At 44.8% G+C, this 18,274-nt stretch overlaps 1 protein-coding gene across 5 annotated transcripts in view; it reads right to left on the reverse strand.

The window, feature by feature from the left end:
- The window catches only part of LOC139153468 (chromosome-associated kinesin KIF4-like), a 73,128-nt gene that overhangs the window by 24,888 nt on the left and 29,966 nt on the right, over positions 1-18,274 (reverse strand). For 3 of the 5 annotated variants that reach the window (XM_070727432.1, XM_070727430.1, XM_070727435.1), the window contains exons 12-19: positions 14,066-14,124; positions 11,662-11,767; positions 9,439-9,495; positions 7,345-7,395; positions 5,374-5,562; positions 3,509-3,612; positions 3,283-3,427; positions 683-793 (exon numbers count right to left, since the gene is read on the reverse strand). In XM_070727432.1, the coding sequence (XP_070583533.1) occupies positions 683-793; positions 3,283-3,427; positions 3,509-3,612; positions 5,374-5,562; positions 7,345-7,395; positions 9,439-9,495; positions 11,662-11,767; positions 14,066-14,124 (822 nt within the window). The remainder of the gene's footprint in view (positions 1-682; positions 794-3,282; positions 3,428-3,508; positions 3,613-5,373; positions 5,563-7,344; positions 7,396-9,438; positions 9,496-11,661; positions 11,768-14,065; positions 14,125-18,274) is intronic. The other 2 variants (XM_070727433.1, XM_070727431.1) reach the window with 1 other exon arrangement.

Raw genomic sequence — 18,274 nt, forward strand, 5'->3', positions numbered from 1 at the left:
ACAGACGCCTCCTGGAATATGAACCCTATTGCAAACTTTAGAGTCATCAGCAAATAGGCAAACCTTCCCTACCAAACCTTCCCCTATGTCACTCACAAACATATTAAAAACAATAGGACCCAGAACAGATCCTAATAATAATAATAATAATAATAATAATAATAATAATAATAATAAAATCTCCATCTGTCAATTGCAAAAGGCCGCTTTACTGGGATCGGCAAACATAATTCGCCGCTACATCACGCAGTCCTAGGTGCTTGGGAAGCGCCCGACTGGTGATGAAATACGAAATCCAGCATAGTGATCTCGTTTGCTGTGTTGTACTGACATCATCATCATCATCATCATCATCATAACTTCTTATTTGGCTTTGGACAGTTGCAGCCAGGTCTCACACATCCCTGGAGGCTTCATTGGGGTCTGTGCGCATGCGCGGGAGGGCGGAGGTTGTGCGCATGCGTGGGGGGAGAAGGGTATTGCATTAGGGGTATGGGCACGCACGCACAAAGTATTGCACACATGTGTACCTTTTCGGCACCAAAGCAGGAAAAAGTACACCACCCCTGATCTAGGAGGACTGAGGTTCCACATTTCACGGAGTGGAGACGGTCAGCTTCTGGGTCAGCTGACGGCGAGGAAGATACCTTTTCTGGGAGAGCGACCAAGTGACCAAGCTCACCTGGGCCTTCAGCTGGATGACCTCCTTGTTCGTCTGCTGCTTCCACCGTCGGAATTTCTCGGCATCTTCCTTCATCTCCCGAATCAGGTGAACGCGTTGGCTTTTCATGGTCTGCGAGCCAAGCAGGAAGGAGTAAAATGGGGGGGGGGGGGGTTTAAAAAATGGAAAAAAAATATGTGGGATACAGTGGACAAGAGTTCCAGTTTCAAATTGGGAGGAAATCACTCTTAGAAGGGCCGGCTGGTTTAATGGGAGGCGTTTTGTCGATAAAAGACCCAGGAGAAGAGCCTTCTCTGTGGCGGCCCCAACCCTCTGGAACCAGCTCCCCCTGGAGATCAGAACTGCCCCCACCCTCCTTGCCTTTCGTAAAGTTCTTAAGACCCATCTCTGCTGTCAGGCATGGGGGAACTGAGACATCTCCCCCGGACCTATACAGTTTATACATGGTATGTTTGTGTGTATGTTTGCTTTTAATAATGGGGTTTTTAGTGCTTTTTTAAATTATTAGATTTGTTCTTACATTGTCTTTGTTATTGTTGTGAGCCGCCCCGAGTCTACGGAGAGGGGCGGCGTACAAATCTAATAAATAGAAATAAATAGAAATAGTAAAACGCCCCACACGTTTTCACCAGCCACCTTTGGGGACGGAGGGATTATGACACTAGCCATCTTTATGTTTTATAATTAAAGGAGCAGAATTCCACATTTCAGTGTGTCATAGACGCTCAAAGGTATACACTGCTCAAAAATAAAAAATAAATAAATAAAGGGAACCCTTAAAAAACAGAATATAACTTCAAGTAAATCAAACTTTTGTGAAATCACACTGTCCCACTTAGGAAGCAAACACTGATTGACAATGGATTTCGCAGGCTGTTGTGCACATTCAACAGAACACGGTGTTCCATGAGAGTATTGCACTCGTTCAGATCGTGTTATTTGAGTGTTCCCTTTATTTTTTGAGAAGTATACATTATATTCATCTATGGCAGGTGCCACGTGGACCTATATCTGAGGGCACACGTTAGTCGCCCTGTTAGCTCCAGCATGGAGCATTGCATTGGCTGCCAATCAGTTTCCGGTCACAATTCAAAGTGTTGGTTTTGACCTTTAAAGCCTTGCATGGCATTGGACCAGAGTACCTCCGGAACCGCCTGCTACCGCACGAATCCAAGCGACCGATAAGGTCCCACAGAGTTGGCCTTCTCCAGGTCCCGTCGACTAAATAATGTCGTTTGGTGGGCCCCAGGGGAAGAGCCTTCTCTGTGGCAGCCCCGGCCCTCTAGAATCAACTCCCCCCCCCCCAGAGATTAGAACTGCCCCCACACTCCTTGTCTTTCGTAAATTACTCAAGACCCATCTATACCTCCAGGCATGGGGGAGTTGAGACACCTTTCCCCCAGGCTTTTTTATATTTATGTTTGGGTATGTATATGGTGTTTGCTTTTTTAAATATGATAGGGTTTTATGTGCTTTTTAATATTAGATTTGTTTTCGCTGGAATATTGTTTTTATTATTGTTGTGAGCCGCCCCGAGTCTTCGGAGGGGGGCGGCATACAAATCTAATAAATTGAATTGAATTGAGTGCTGGCCAGCTGATTTTTGGGGGGTTTTCCCCGGTCATTTTCGCTCTCCCAAGGCTTCGGGAGCCTTTCCTGAATCCTGAGAAGAACGAAAAACAGCTCAGTCGGCCTCCTAGATGTCCGGTGGCTTCAGTGAGGCCCATGGGGGAGGGAGCATTGTATTATGGGTGTGGGCCCATGGGCGCAAAGTATTGTGTGGGTACATACCCTTTTGGCACCTGGCCGAAAAAGGTTCACCATCAGTGATCTATGTATTTGTTTTCCTTAATATCCCAAGGTACACTCAGCTGGGTGACTTTAGGCCAATCACCAGCATCCTGTGAGTTCCAATGGGCCAATCACCAGCATCCTGCGAGTTCCAATCCTGCCATGTATCAAAACAAGGAGGTGACTATGGGCCAATCACCATGAGCCTGTGAGTTCCAGTCCTGCCTTATGAATGAAAGCAAGCTGGGAGACTTTGGGCCAATCACCAGCATCCTGTGAGTTCTAATGGGCCAATCACCAGCATCCTGTGAGTTCTAATGGGCCAATCACCAGGAGCCTGTGAGTTCCAGTCCTGCCTTATGAATGAAAACAAGCTGGGAGACTTTGGGCCAATCACCAGCATCCTGTGAGTTCTTTGGGCCAATCACCAGGAGCCTGTGAGTTCTAATCCCGCCTTATGTATCAAAGCAAGGAGGTGACTATGGGCCAATCACCAGGAGCCTGTGAGTTCCAGTCCTGCCTTATGAATGAAAACAAGCTGGGAGACTTTGGGCCAATCACCAGCATCCTGTGAGTTCTTTGGGCCAATCACCAGGAGCCTGTGAGTTCTAATCCCGCCTTATGTATCAAAGCAAGGAGGTGACTATGGGCCAATCACCAGGAGCCTGGGAGTTCCAGTCCTGCCTTATGAATGAAAGCGAGCTGGGAGGCTGTGGCCCAGTCTCTCTCAGCATAGCCTAGCTCACAGGGCTGTTGTGGTGGGGGAAATCGGATGGAACAAAGAAATAAAACAAACAAAGATGGTTTACCTGGATATCCAGGTTGAGTTTGGAGATGCTCCGTTCGCTGGATTCCTTCAATTTCAGCAGCTTGGATTGGTTCTTCAGCTTGTTCCTGAGCTCAGTCAACTCCTTCTCCAGATCCTGCAGGCGTTTCCGGCGACGCTCGCTCACCCTGAAAGGAGATTGGAGTCTGAGCGAGTCCAGCGCCCCCTCCAGAGACCCTTCCCCAAGGCCAGGGACCCCTGCTTCTTACTTGGCTTGGCTGACGTCTGTTTTGGCCATCTGAAGGGCCTGGAACAGCTCTTCCTTTTCTTTCTGTAGCTTGGCTACCTCCTCTTCCAAGTTCTGGACATTGATCTTGACGAAAGGGAAAAAAGAAAGGGCAATTTGACATCTTGGAAGCGGGTTTTTTCCCAGGTCAAACCTGCCCAGATGCCACAAAGGGTCACTTCCTCAGGCCAACCAGCCTCACTCAACTCTTCTGCTCTTACTGTGGCAGCCTGTCGGCTGATGGCCCACCCAGCGGCTAAATCATGTTTGATTTAATTGGAGTTCCATGGTGTTGCTTAAGTGTTCCCTTTATTTTTTTGAGCAGTGTAGAAACATGAAATTTCTTGAACATGAATTTCTTCTAAATTTCTGGTGAACATTTCTAGATTGAAATGTTTATTTGGCTGCTTTTAATTTAAGTAGCTTCTTCGGTCAGAGCAAACTGGTTAGGGCGGAATCCCCTGTATTGATAGTCCTCAACTTACTTACTTATTTATTTATTTAACTTATATGCCGCCCTTCTCCAAGGACTCAGGGCGGCTTACAACATATAAGAGCCAGGGTGGTATTGTAAGTAGAGTGCTGTACTTCAGGCCACTGGAGCTGACTGCTAGATCTTCAGGTTAGCAGTTCAAATCTCATCACCGGCTCAAGATTGACTCAGCCTTCCATCCTTCCAAGGTGGGTAAAACGAGGACCCGGATTGTGGGGGCCATAGCCTAGCTCTGTTAAAAAGTGCTATTGCTAACATGTTGTAAGCCACCCTGAGTCTAAGGAGAAAGGTGGCATACAAATTTAATAAATAAACAAATAGAATAAATAAACAAATCACAAGAGTTGTGCTTTGTTCCTTCCTGCTTCAAACGCTCTATTATCATCCCAGTGCCGAAGAAGCCCTCCATCAAGGAACTGAATGACTACAGACCAGTTGCTCTAACATCTATAGTTTTGAAAACCTTTGAAAGGCTAGTGATGTCCCACTTGAAAACCATCACGGATCCACCGTTAGACACACACACACCTGCAATTTGCATACTGAGCAAATAGATCGACAGATGATGCTATTAATATGGCTCTACAATACTTCCTACTACATCTTGAATCTCCAAAGACCTACGCTAGGGTACTTTTTGTAGACTTCAGTTCAGCATTCAACATCATCACACCGGACATTCTTTTAACTGAACTAAAACAGCTGGCAGTACCTGAACGTACTTGTAAGTGGATCACAAGCTTCCTAACAGGCAGGAAGCAACAAGTTTTTATTGTATGTATGTTTGTATGCCTTTTTTAAAAAAACATTTCTGTCGTTTTGTGCTTATTAATGTAAATAATTAATAAAGACTTTTTTTATTAAAAAAAGTGCTATTGCTAATATCTAAGGAGAAGGGTGGCATAAAAATTTGAATAAATAAATAAATATTAAAAAATACAAAAACCAATGCAAAAAGTCCAATGTTTAAAGCAGTCTAAAAACCCCAAATTTAAAAAATCGTATACCCTAACTCACTCATATTACAATCATACTAAAAGCCAGTCTAGATATCAATGTTCAACGGCCCCAGGCCTAATTGGTAAAATATATAAATTCTTGACCCGTTATGAAACAGAAGTGGAAATTGTAAAAGAAAATATGATAAGCTGGGGAATGAACTTTGGCTACACAATTGAACTAGAAAAATGGGAAAAATTATGGACTAATAATTGGCAGGTGACAAAATCGACTGCATTCAAGGAAAACCGAGTCAATCTTGAGCCCCGGTGAGATCCAAACTGCCAAACTGCTGGCAGCCGGCAGTCCGCAGAAGTTGCCCGGAGGGCTGTGTTCTAACCACGGCGCAAGCTTACTCTGGATTCGCACTCAAGCGGTTCCATCTGGCGACTGCTCTGGCAAATCTTCCGTGCCAGGACCTCCTTCAGTTGGAGAGCTTTGTTAAGCTCAAGGAGCTCCTTGGAAAGTTGAGCTTGTTGAAGAGCGTGTTGCGCGGCGTACTCATCTGAAGACTCTGGGGTCATCTCCACATCTACTGGAGACATCTGGAGGGGAGAGAAGATACGGGAAGATGGACTTAATCCCTGGATAGTTCAGTGGATTTGCAGCTGGCTGAAGCATAGACATCAGAGAGTTATTGTTAATGGCGAGTATTCTGAGCAGAGTCAGGTTACAAGCGGTGTGGCACAAGGGTCTGTTCTGGGTCCTATTCTTTTTAATATGTTTGTGAGTGACATAGGGGAAGGTTTGGTAGGGAAGGTTTGCCTATTTGCCGATGACTCTAAAGTGTGCAATAGGGTTGATATTCCTGGAGGCGTCTGTAATATGGCAAATGATTTAGCTTTACTAGATAAATGGTCAAAGCAATGGAAACTGCAGTTTAATGTTTCCAAATGTAAAATAATGCACTTGGGGAAAAGGAATCCTCAATCTGAGTATTGTATTGGCAGTTCTGTGTTAGCAAAAACTTCAGAAGAGAAGGATTTAGGGGTAGTGGTTTCTGACAGTCTCAAAGCAGTGAACAGTGCAGTCAGGCGGTAGGAAAAGCAAGTAGGATGCTTGGCTGCATAGCTAGATATATAACAAGCAGGAAGAGGGAGATTATGATCCCGCTATATAGAGTGATGGTAAGACCCCATTTGGAATACTGTGTTTAGTTCTGGAGACATCACCTACAAAAAGATATTGACAAAATTGAAGGGGTCCAAAGACGGGCTACAAGAATGGTGGAAGGTCTTAAACATAAAACGTATCAGGAAAGACTTCATGAACTCAATCTGTATAGTCTGGAGGACAGAATTAATGCCCATCCGGACCCTGACAACCTCCAGACACCGGCATATTTCCTCCACTGCTTCACTGAGTGGACATGGGGTGGAAATGTATAGCTGAGTATCGTCAGCATCCTGATGGTAACTCACCCCGTGCCCTCAGATGATCTCACCCAGTGGTTTCACGTAAATATTAAACAGCAGGGGCGAGAGAACCAACCCCTGGGGAATCCTACAAAGAAGGGACCTAGGAGTCAACCTCTGGCCAGCTGCCAACACCGACTGCGACCGATCGGAGAGGTAGGAGGCGAACCACTGTAAAACAGTGCCCCGGACCCCCAACCGCTCCAGCAGGCACAGAACGATACCATGACCGATGGTATCAAAAGCCGCTGAGAGGTCAAGAAGCACCAGGACAGGGGATTTCCCTCTATCTCAGGCCAGCTAGAGGTCATCCATAAGTGCGACCAAAGCAGTTTCAGTGCTGTAGCCAGGGCTGAATCCTGACTGCCGAGGTGCTAGATCAGTGATGGCGAACCTTTTTTTCCTCGGATGCCAAAAGAGTGTGTGTGCGTGCTATTGCGCTTGCGTGAGTGCCCATACCCATAATTCAATGCCTGGGGAGGGCGAAAACAACTTCCCCTGACCTAACAGATGCCCTCTGGAGGCCAGAAATGGCCTGTTTCCCAACTTCTGATGGGCCCACTAGGCTCATGTTCCAGGCTCCAAAGGCTTCCCTGGAGCCGGAGGGGGAGGAAAAACATCTCCCCCATCCCCCTGGAGGCCCTCTGGAAGCCAAAACACCTCCCAGAGCCTCTGTGTGAGCCCAAAATCAGCTGGCTGGCACACACATACATGTTGTAGCTGAGCTGGGGCAATAGTCTACGTGTCAGCAGATATGGCTCCACGTGCCACCTGTTGCCACCTGTTGCAAAACAACCAAATGATGTGACCATGAAGAAAAGAGGACTTTAATGACCGCCAGAAATGATTTATGGTGTCACTGTGAAGTCATGAAAACATCCAGTTTGTAAGTTGAGAACTATATGTACTTACGGAAGTGGCAACCCTTTCCTTTAGGCCCACATCAGCGGGAAGGTTTTCTTCCTATAGAACACACACACAAAAATACAATTTTAGGGTGGAAAGACAGAGGGAGAGAGGGGTGGGAGGAGAGATTGTGGGAACATGGGAACTAGTGTCTTGGGACGTGCGTGCAAAAAGCACAGACCTTGAGCATGACACGTGGGATAACCCCGTTTCTCTAGCAACATCCTCCTTCCCAGCACTCTTATCTTGCCTTCTTTGCTTCTAGCCTAAGAAAAGTGCTACATTATATATCATAAAAGTGTTATAAAAGTGTTGGTCTTGACCTATAAATCCCTTCATGGCATCGGACCAGAATATCTCCAGGACCGCCTTCTGCCGCACGAATCCCAGCGGCCGGTTAGGTCCCACAGAGTGGGTCTTCTCCGGGTCCTGTCAACTAAACAATGTCGTTTGGCGGGTCCCAGGGGAAAAGCCTTCTCTGTGGCGGCCCCGACCCTCTTGAAACAGCTCCTCCCTGAGATTAGAAATGCCCCCACCCTCCTTGCCTTCAGCAAACTCCTTAAAACCCACCTCTGCCGTCAGGCATGGGGGAACTGAAATATCTTCCCCAGGCCTATACTGTTTATGTATGGTATGTTGTGTGCATGGTTTTTTTAAAAAAATTATGGGTTCTTAGCTTTCTAATTATTGAATTTGTATTATACAGTGATCCTTCTATTATCGCGAGGGTTCCGTTCCAAGACCCCTCGCGATAATCGATTTTTCGGGATGTAGTGGTGCGGAAGTAAAAACACCATCTGCGCATGCGCGCCCCTTTTTCCATGGCCGCGCATGCGCAGATGGTGTTTTTACTTCCGCACCTGGGAAGACCCAGGGAAGGTTCCTTCCGCCGCCCAGCAGCTGAGGAGCCGCCTGCCTACCCGCCTGCCCGCCGCTTTTCCGCCCGCCGCTTGTCTGTCCGCCGCTTGTCCGCCCGCCGCTTGTCCGCCCGCCGCTTTTCCGCCGCTTTTCCGCCCGCCGCTTCTCTGGCCGCCACTTTTCCGTCCGCCGCTTTTCCGCCCGCCGCTTGTCCGCCCGCCACTTGTCCGCCTGCCGCTTGTCCGCCGCTTTTCCGCCCGCCGCTTGTCCGCCGCTTTTCCGCCCGCCGCTTTTCCGCCGCTCGGTGCACGATCGGGGTTTCCCCTTTGCGTGGGCGGCGGGGAATTCTGGGAGTTGAAGACCCAGGGAAGGTTCCTTCGGCCGCCCAGCAGCTGATCTGCTCGGCAGCGCAGTAGCAGCGAGAAGCCGAAGATGGGGTTTCCCCGTTGCCCACGCAAAGGGGAAACCCCATCTTCGGCTCCTCGCTGCTACTGCGCTGCCGAGCAGATCAGCTGCTGGGCGGCCGAAGGAACCTTCCCTGGGTGCCGCCCGCCGCTCGAGAGCAAGAGGGGGAGAGATAGAGAAAGAGAGAGAAGGAAAGAAAGAGATGAGAGAGGGAGGAAGAGAGTGTGAGAGAGGAAGAAGCAAGATAGAGAGAGAGAGAAAGAAAGATGAGAAAGGAAGGGAGTGACGTCATCGGGTGGAAAAATCGCGATATAGCGTTTCGCAAAGATCGAGATCGCGAAACTCGAGGGATCACTGTATATTGTTTTCTGTTGCTGTTGTGAGCCGCCCCAAGTCTGCGCATAGGGGCGGCACACAAATTTAATAAATGAATGAATGAATGAATGAATGAATGATGAGGTGGGCTGATGGGACCCTTCCCTCGCTCTTGCTTTCTTTGCACCCGTGCCATAGGTTCGCCATCACTGTCCTAGATAATCGTCTATGGAACTGTGGATAAGCGAATCCGCCAGAACCCCAAGCGCCCTCTGAAAGCCCTCCGGGTCGTCCATCAGACGCTTGGGGCGGAACCACCTAACCAGTGGCTTTAGCCTCTTTTTTATGTTTTAGCGTGCTCGAACTGGCGGTAAAAAAGGAAAGGCAGTGCCCAAGAACAACCAAATGAAGTCATGTGACCACAAAGAAAAGAGGAATTTAATGACCGCCAGAAATGCTTTATGGCGCCACTGTGAAGTCATGAAAACATCCAGTTGTAAGTTGAGAACTATATGTACTTACAGGACTGGCAGCCCCTTCCTTTAGGCCCACGTCAGCTCCAGCAGGAAGATTTTCTTCCTATAGAACACACACACAAAAATACAATTTTAGGGTGGAAAGAAAGAGGGAGAGAGAGGGGTGGGAGGAGAGATAAAACAACGATGGATGCGTTTTCACAGAACACACACACGCGGGTGTGTAAATTGCCATTTTTTTTTCCTGATTTCCTTATAATGCTAGGTTTCTGGATTCTGAAGATTGAGAAGAGGAATGTACAGAACTGAAAAAAAGAAAAATGGCAAAATTGACTAATTTTGATTAAAGAAAAAATATGAACCCTTTTGTTTCCACAGGAAACCGCTTTTGAGCTTTGGGCTTGACGTGGAAAAAGAATGAAACTTTGATTTGGGGTTTTACCAATTCGACTAACAAGATCTTTTATAGAAATGGCTATTCTACTGTATTCTGAGTGTAAGACACACTTTTTACCTCCCCAAAAAGAGGTGTGTCTTATATACCAAATGTAGCCCCACTCAGTGACCTGCATCCTTTGGCCTCTGCCTACCAGCAATTTACCTCCTTGCATCAAACAGAAAAGAGCCTGTTAACCTAACTACTCATGATCAGCATCTTGCCGCCTTGAGCGCCACTTTGTAAGTCTTAATGTGAGCTCTTGCAAGTGTTGTGGTTAGCTCTGGCCCAGCTCCTGCCCCAAGGACTGTGGATGTGGGGGAGACATCCATATGCGGCAGGCCTGTTTTGCCCCCGGTGGAATCTGCTGAGGAAGGCTCCTCTGACCAAGAAGACATGAGTGACAGGGAGGAGGAGAGTGTGGCAGACAGCTCAGAAGGAGATTAATTATCTAGCTCCTCCTTGGATTCAGAACAAGAGTTAATGATACAGCCACGCATGCGGAGAGCGATGCATAGGCAGCAACAACTGAGAGATTATTATCAAAGAAAATGAGGCCACCTGTGGTTGGGTGGGGCTGTGGTCATTAGTGAGGCTGCTATAAAGAGCAGCCTGTGGGTTTGGCCATTGTGGAGGATTATCTGATCGTTGTGTTTCGTGCCTGCTTTACTGACTTTGACCTTTTGTGTGCTGATTTCCCCCCGCTTTGAAACTAAACCAGAGCCAAGTGTGTTTCACTTTGTGAAAGAAGAAGGACTGTGAATTGCCTCACAGCTGCACGCTAAGTATCACAGAACTGATAAGGGACTTGTACCAATTACCAGTTTGTTTGGAGACGAGTGCTCTTGGCTATACCAAAAGGGGGCTTAGGTTAAGTGAATTTTCATTATAAAGAACATTGTTTTGAATTTTCAAACATGTGTGTGTCTGAAATTTGTACCTGTAAATTTTTGGGAGGAGTCTGCCAGAGAGCCCGACAGAACAGCAAGTATTCAGGCTACAAGTGTTCACGTTATTTTGTAGGTTGGGCCTCTATAGAATCGTTTAGGAAGTCGAGGCTGTCAATAGCTGGGTTCCCCTTAAAAAGAGACCCGCATTTTTCAGGGTAAGCCTTATCGGCAGCTGAGTGATAATTTGTTGTAACTGGAAAAATACTTCCAGATGCTAGAGATGGGTAGAAGCAATTACAAAACGAATAGAATTAAAACTGGAATTGTTTCTGCTAAGTATTATGAAAGAGAAGATAAGTAGAAGCAATCAATACTTCATATTACATATAATAATTGCAGCTAGGATCCCCTATGCTCAAAACTGGAAAGCAGAAACAGTCCCTTCGAGCTCAATGATCATAACAAAAATACTATAATGTGTGGAAATGAATAAATGAATCATGGATGTACAGGATAAAGAGGAAACAGAATTTTGCAAAATATGTGTAACAAATGGTTAGAATACAAAAGTATGTTTAAGTAGTTAGTAACGTATATAGAATGTAATATGATAAATAGACAGATTTGGATACGATGTTAAAAGTCAAAGAAAATAGTAAGGAGTAAGAGTTAAGAAATTTGTAAACATAGATAAGTTCAAAGAATAAGAGATATAGTAATACAAAAGATACGATGACATGCAAAGCTGCAAAATGAATATTAATACAAATTATGTTTTGCAAGGTCATGTTATGTAATGTTGAGACTATATGTTGGTTTAGGGGGGGTTGTGTTTGGTGTTTGTGTTTGATTTTGTAGATATGTATATTTGTACTTAGGTGTTGTTGTTTTTTTAAAACTGTTCAATAATTTATTTTATTGTATTTTTCCAGGTAAGCCTCACCAGAAACTGAGTGATAATTTCTTGTATCTGGAGAAATCCTTCCAGCTGCTCCTTCAGTTCTTTGTCCTCCACCGATGACAGCAACGTTGGCAGGTCCAGTTGTAACCTGAATTTTCAAGATGAAATAGAAATAGAATCGTAGGGCTGGGAGACACCTCAGAGGTCATCTATTCCAACGCCCTGCTTAAGGCAGGAAACCTTAATGATAGAATGCTGTACAATCAGGCCAGAAAGGTATTAACAAGGGAGATCAGAGCAGCAAAAAGAAACTACTCTGAAAAGCTAAAGAATCAATTCTCAACAAATGAACCAGCAAACTCTCAAAAACATCACCAGTTGCGGCAAACCACCTTCCCAAGCCGAAGGAAATCAGCAACTGACAGTGTTTTATTGCAGGTTTGAAAAGAAACTACAGCCACCTATCTCCACAACCTCCATCCGACACATCAACACAGCCAAATCTTCTACAACTGAATCCATCCTATTGGGTTTACGATCCCTAGTGACCACAGAGAAGGAAGTGCAAGATCTATTTCACCGTCAGAAGCCTGGAAAAGCACTAGGCCCAGACAAGATTAACTGCTCCAAACTTGGCTGTAAAAAATATGACTTCAGTAACCGAGTTGTCGAAGCGTGGAACTCATTACCGGACTCCATAGTGTCATCCCCAAACCCCCAACACTTTACCCTTAGATTATCTACGGTTGACCTATCCAGATTCCTAAGAGGTCAGTAAGGGGCGAGTACAAGTGCACTAGAGTGCCTTCCGTCCCCTGTCCTATTGCTCTCCTATATCTCCTATACCTTTCTTCTATTCCTATATCTCTTCTTCTATTCTTTCATTGATATGTTCTATTACTATACCTTCTTTTCTATTCTTTCTTAGATATATTTTACTATGAGTATCTCCTCTATAACCTTCATCATGTATTTTACTATGTGTATACCCACTAAAACCCTCATTGTGTATTGGACAAAATAAATAAATAAATAAATAAATAAATAAATAAATAAATAAATAAATAAATAAATAAATAAATAAGATGACTCCTTCCTGCTTAAAAATCTGTGCTGACCAATCTGCTACAGAGCTCCTGAATGTGACATCGCACATGCAAACAAATTATCAGCACTACTAACGTGGGCTACCCACTGACCACGCCCCATCATCTTCCTTGATGACCTCAACCTACCACACATTAACTGGACATTAAATGAATGTAGCACTGAACCTATCCACTCTACTATATATAACACAATCAACAATCTGGGACTTGACCAACTAGTAAGTGACAATACTAGATTAGATAACTGTCTGGATCTCAGCTTCTGCAACAGCAACAGTACAATATATGGCTTACAAATAAAAAGAGTCTTTTTCCAACAGTGACCACAGCATGATAAACTTCAGTCTCAACCTAAGCCACACTAAGATCCACCCAAATAACGCAACTCTGAAATTCAACTTCAAAAAAGCGAACTGCAAACTCACTGATGCCCGTTTTTCAACATTAAACTGGCAAACTTTATTCTCTAACTGCAACTCTATGGATGACCTCTACAACACATTCTTGCTTGAGATGAAAATAATCATCAGACTTTACGTACCATCTGCATCTGCCTCAACTAAGAAAAATAACCTCCCCATCTCAATAAGAAAATTACAATTAAAAAAAATATCTCTGGCGTAAAAACAAAAAAGGACAAGTAGTAAACTTCAAAAGCCGTTATAAAAGCACATGCAAACAAATAAAAGCAGAATGTCTCAACTACCACAGCATACAAGAGGAAAACCTTCTACGCACCAAATCCAATTGTACCTTCTACAACTTTGTCAACAACAAATTCAAGGAATCTAGACCTGTCCCACCTCTCAAAGGACCCAACAACAGAGAATACCACGACCATTCATCCAAAGCTAACTTTCTCAATTCATTCTTTGGCTCTGTCTTTGTCAACAGCAACGGCTCATCCCCCAAATTCATCACTCGCACCTCAAACTATCTCAATGACCTAACCCAAATAGACTTCACTGAAGACTGAGTTGAAAAAGCATTACGTGACCTTAAACCTAATGGGGCCATTAAGCGAATTGGGTTTCCCCTCCTATGGGCTTTGCTGCTTGGGTTGACCTCAAAAGGACGGATTTGAGATCATTCCCAAGGACGCGGCAATCATACATGCTGGTTACCAAGGGTCTGAAATTTTGGTCAGGTGACTGTGGGGGAACGGTGTAACACTCCATCGTTAAGGGGAGAGCCCATCATAAGTCCCTTCTTTTCAGCGCTGCCTTAGCGTTGAACAGTCGCTAAAGAAGGGCAGATCCTGCATCAAACTCCGTTTCTGTATTTCTGATGCAGCGGTAGATCCCAGGCAGGAGCAGGTACGCAAAGGGGCTACTTACACGGCATGCTCTCGGATTTCTTCCAGCTTCAAGTTTATCCTCTCGTTTTGCTGTTCTATCTGTGGAAATTGGAAAAGGCTTTTGAATAATAATAATTAAGCGCAGAGGGAGGGAAGAGGGATGATACCCAGCTATACATCTCCACCCCATGTCCAGTCAACGAAGCAGTGGAAGTGATGTGCCGGTGCCTGGAGGCTGTTGGGGCCTGGATAGGTGTCAACAAACTCAAACTCAACCCAGACAAGACAGAGTGGCTGTGGGTCTTGCCTCCTAATGACAATTCCATCTGTCCGTCCATTACCCTGGGGGGGGGGGCTATTGACCCCCTCAGAGAGGGTCTGCAGCTTGGCCGTCCTCCTCGATCCACAGCTGACTGTGGAACATCATCTTTTGGCTGTGGCGAGGGGGGCGTTTGCCCAGGTTCGCCTGGTGCACCAGTTGTGGCCCTATTTGGACTGGGAGTCACTGCTCACAGTCACTCATGCCCTCATCACCTCGAGGTTCGATTACTGCAACGCTCTCTACATGGGGCTACCTCTGAAAAGTGTTCGGAAACTTCAGATCATGCAGAATGCGGCCGCGAGAGCCATCGTGGGGCTTCCTAGATTCGCCCACGTTTCTGCAACACTCCGTGGCCTGCACTGGCTGCCGATCGGTTTCTGGTCATAATTCAAAGTGTTGGTAATGACCTTTAAAGCCCTACATGGCATTGGGCCAGAATACATCCGGAACCGCCTTCTACCGCACGAATCCCAGCGGCCGATAAGGCCCCACAGAATTGGCCTTCTCTGGGTCCCATCGACCAAACAATGTCGTTTGGCGGGCCCCAGGGGAAGAGCCTTCTCTGTGGCGGCCCCGGCCCTCTGGAACCAACTCCCCCCAGAGATTAGAACGGCCCCCACCCTCCTTGTCTTTTGCAAATTACTTAAGTCCCACCTTTTTCGCCAGGCATGGGGGAGTTAAGTTATCCTTTCCCCCTAGGCTATTACAAGTTATGCATGGTATGTTTGTGTGTATGTTTGGTTTTTTATAATAAGGGTTTTTTAGTTGTTTTTATTAATTGGATTGTTCATGTTGTTTTACCACTATTGTTAGCCGCCCCGAGTCTGTGGAGAGGGGCGGCATACAAATCCAATAAATAATAATAATAATAATTGCTGGAAGGCATGTCTGATAACGACAGTAGTGGAATTTGATCTCAGACTGGAAGAAGTGGGACAGGAGAGTGAATATCTTATTAATCGGATTATAAAGGCCAATCAGCAATTAGCCCGTCTTAGAAACCTGCACCAACCCCCTACACAACGCGAATCGCAAACTACGGAAAACATCCTGCGTAGTATAGTTTTGATGCTGCCTGTTCACTTACATTTGTTTAAGAATCTGTTTTTTTAGTTAATCGTTGTAATCAAAGCTATTTGTTCTCAGATTATGGTTGAATGGATGTAACCCCATATTCTCTTACTACTTTGGTGAAGTTTTTGCACATTTCTTGGATTTCTTGCACGTTTCAGGCTTGGGCTGATTAGATCTTAGCCCCTGGCCAACGAAGGATTGTATGACTACTTCAGCTTCAACCGCAACAACACAAGAGCACGCAACAGATTCAAACTTAATATTAATCACTCCAAGCTTGACTGTAAAAAATATGACTTTAGCAATCGAGTTGTCGAAGCGTGGAACTCATTACCGGACTCAGTAGTGTCAACCCCTAACCCCCAACATTTCTCCCTTAGACTCTCCACGATTGACCTCTCCAGGTTCCTAAGAGGCCAATAAGGGGCGTACATAAGTGCACTAGTGTGCCTTCTGACCCCTGTCCAATTTGTCTCCCCTTATCCCATATGTCATATATCTTTTCTTCCTTTCATATATATCTTCTCCTCTACTTTTATATCTTGTCTTTATATATAATACTTCATGTCTATCCTCTTCAATATGTATTGTGTATTGGACAAAATAAATAAAAATAAATAAATGATTGCTGTACGAATGAGTGTGATTGATTTTTTTATATAATTAGGGAGTTTTAGATTTTTTATTTATTTATTCTTTGTCCAATATACAATACATATGAAAGAGAATAGACATTAAGTAATATATATAAAGATAGAAAGTAAGAAAGAAGAGAAGTAGAAGGAAAGGAGAAAAAATATATGATATATGAGATAAAGGAAAGACAATTGGACAGGGGACGAAAGGCACACCAGTGCACTTATGTACGCCCCTTACTGGCCTTTTAGGAACCTGGAGAGGTTAATCGTGGAGAGTCTTAGGGAGAAGTGTTGGGGGCTGGGGGCTGACACCACTGAGTCCGGCAATGAGTTCCACGCTTCGACAACTCGATTGTTAAAGTCATATTTTTTACAGTCAAGTTTGGAGCGGTTAATATTAAGTTTCAATCTGTTGCGTGCTCTTGTGTTGTTGCTGTTGAAGCTGAAGTAGTCGTTGACCGGAAGGATGTTGCAGCATATGATCTTGTGGGCAATACTTAAAATCGTGTTTTAGGCGCCGCAGTTCTAAGCTTTCAAGATCCAGGATAGTTAGTCTATTTTCGTAGGGTATTCTGTTTCGAGTGGAGGAGTGAAGGGCTCTTCTAGTGAAATACCTTTGGACGTTTTTGAGAGTGTTGATGTCTGAGATGTGGTATGGGTTCCAGACAGATGAGCTGTATTCGAGAATGGGTCTGGCATAGGTTTTGTAGGCTCTAGTCAGTAGTGAGAAATTGCCAGAGCAGAAGCTACGTAGGATCAGGTTAACAACTCTGGAAGCCTTTTTGGCGATATAGTTGCAGTGGGCTTTAGCACTTAGGTCATTTGATATTAGTATTCCAAGGTCTTTTACTGAGTGTGGGTTGGCTGCGAGAATTTGTTTATTCAGTTCATAAATGTGGTTTGGATTCTTTTTGCCGATATGGAGGGTAGAGCATTTGTTGGTTGATATTTGAAGTTGCCAGGTGTTAGACCAATCTGAGACAAAGTTGAGGTCTTTTTGGAGAGTGAGTGTGTTGTCAGTGGTGTTGAAAAGTTTTACATCGTCGGCAAAAAGCACACAGTTGCTTACGATATTATCACAGAGGTCATTGATGTATAGGATGAAAAGAGTAGGACCTAGTACGCTGCCTTGGGGAACGCCGCTTTTGACAGGGACAGGGGAGGAAATGGCACTTCTGATTTTGACAACTTGTTGCCTGTTTGACAGGAAAGCAGTAATCCAGTTGTGGAGGAGTCCTGAGATGCCATAGGATTTGTGTTTTAGGAGAAGTTTGTCGTGAACCACTGAGTCAAAGGCTTTGCAGAAGTCGATATAAATTGCATCGATGGATTTTCCTTGATCAAGGTGGGTAGTCCAGATGTTTTTGCAGTGAAGTAGTTGAAGGTTGCAGGATAGTTTCTTTCTGAATCCAAATTGGGTTTTTTGATAGTAGGTTATTAGATAGCTATGTAATTTTAATTTAATTGGATTAATTTTATTGTAATTTACTGTTTTTATATGTTGTAAGCCGCCCCGAGTCTTCGGAAAGGGGCGGCATAGAAATCCAATAAATAAATAAACAACAGAGTTGGAAGGGACCTTGGAGGACTTCTAGTCCAACCCCCTGCTTAGACAGGAAACCCTACATTACTTCAGACAAATGGTTATCCCACATATTCTTAAATACTTCCAGTGTTGGAGCATTGACAACTTCTGGAAGCAAGCCCTTCCACTGATTAATTGTCCTGTCAGGAAATTTGTCCTTAGTTCTAAGTTACTTCTTTCCTTGCTTAGTTTTCATCCATTGCTTCTTGTTCTACTTTCAGGTGCTTTGGAGAATAGGTTGACTCCTTCATCTTTGTGGCTGTATCCTGAGATATAGGAACACCGCTATGATGTCTCCCCTGGTCCTTCTTTTCATTAAACTAGACATACCCAGTTCCTGCAACCGTTCTTCATGTTTTAGCCTCCAGTCCCCTCATCATCTTTGTTGCTCTTCTCTGCACTCTTTCTAGAGTCTCAACATCCTTTTTGCATTGTGGTGACCATAACTGGATGCAAATACAGTGTTCCCTCGATTTTCGCGGGGGATGCATTCCGAGACTGCCCGCGAAAGTTGAATTTCCGCGAAGTAGAGATGCGGAAGTAAATACACTATTTTTGGCTATGAACAGTATCCCAAGCCTTCCCTTAACACTTTAAACAATTACATATTACAATTTCCCATCCCCTTAG

Source organism: Erythrolamprus reginae, chromosome Z (genome assembly GCF_031021105.1).
Source record: "Erythrolamprus reginae isolate rEryReg1 chromosome Z, rEryReg1.hap1, whole genome shotgun sequence".
NCBI classification, from domain to species: domain Eukaryota; kingdom Metazoa; phylum Chordata; class Lepidosauria; order Squamata; family Dipsadidae; genus Erythrolamprus; species Erythrolamprus reginae.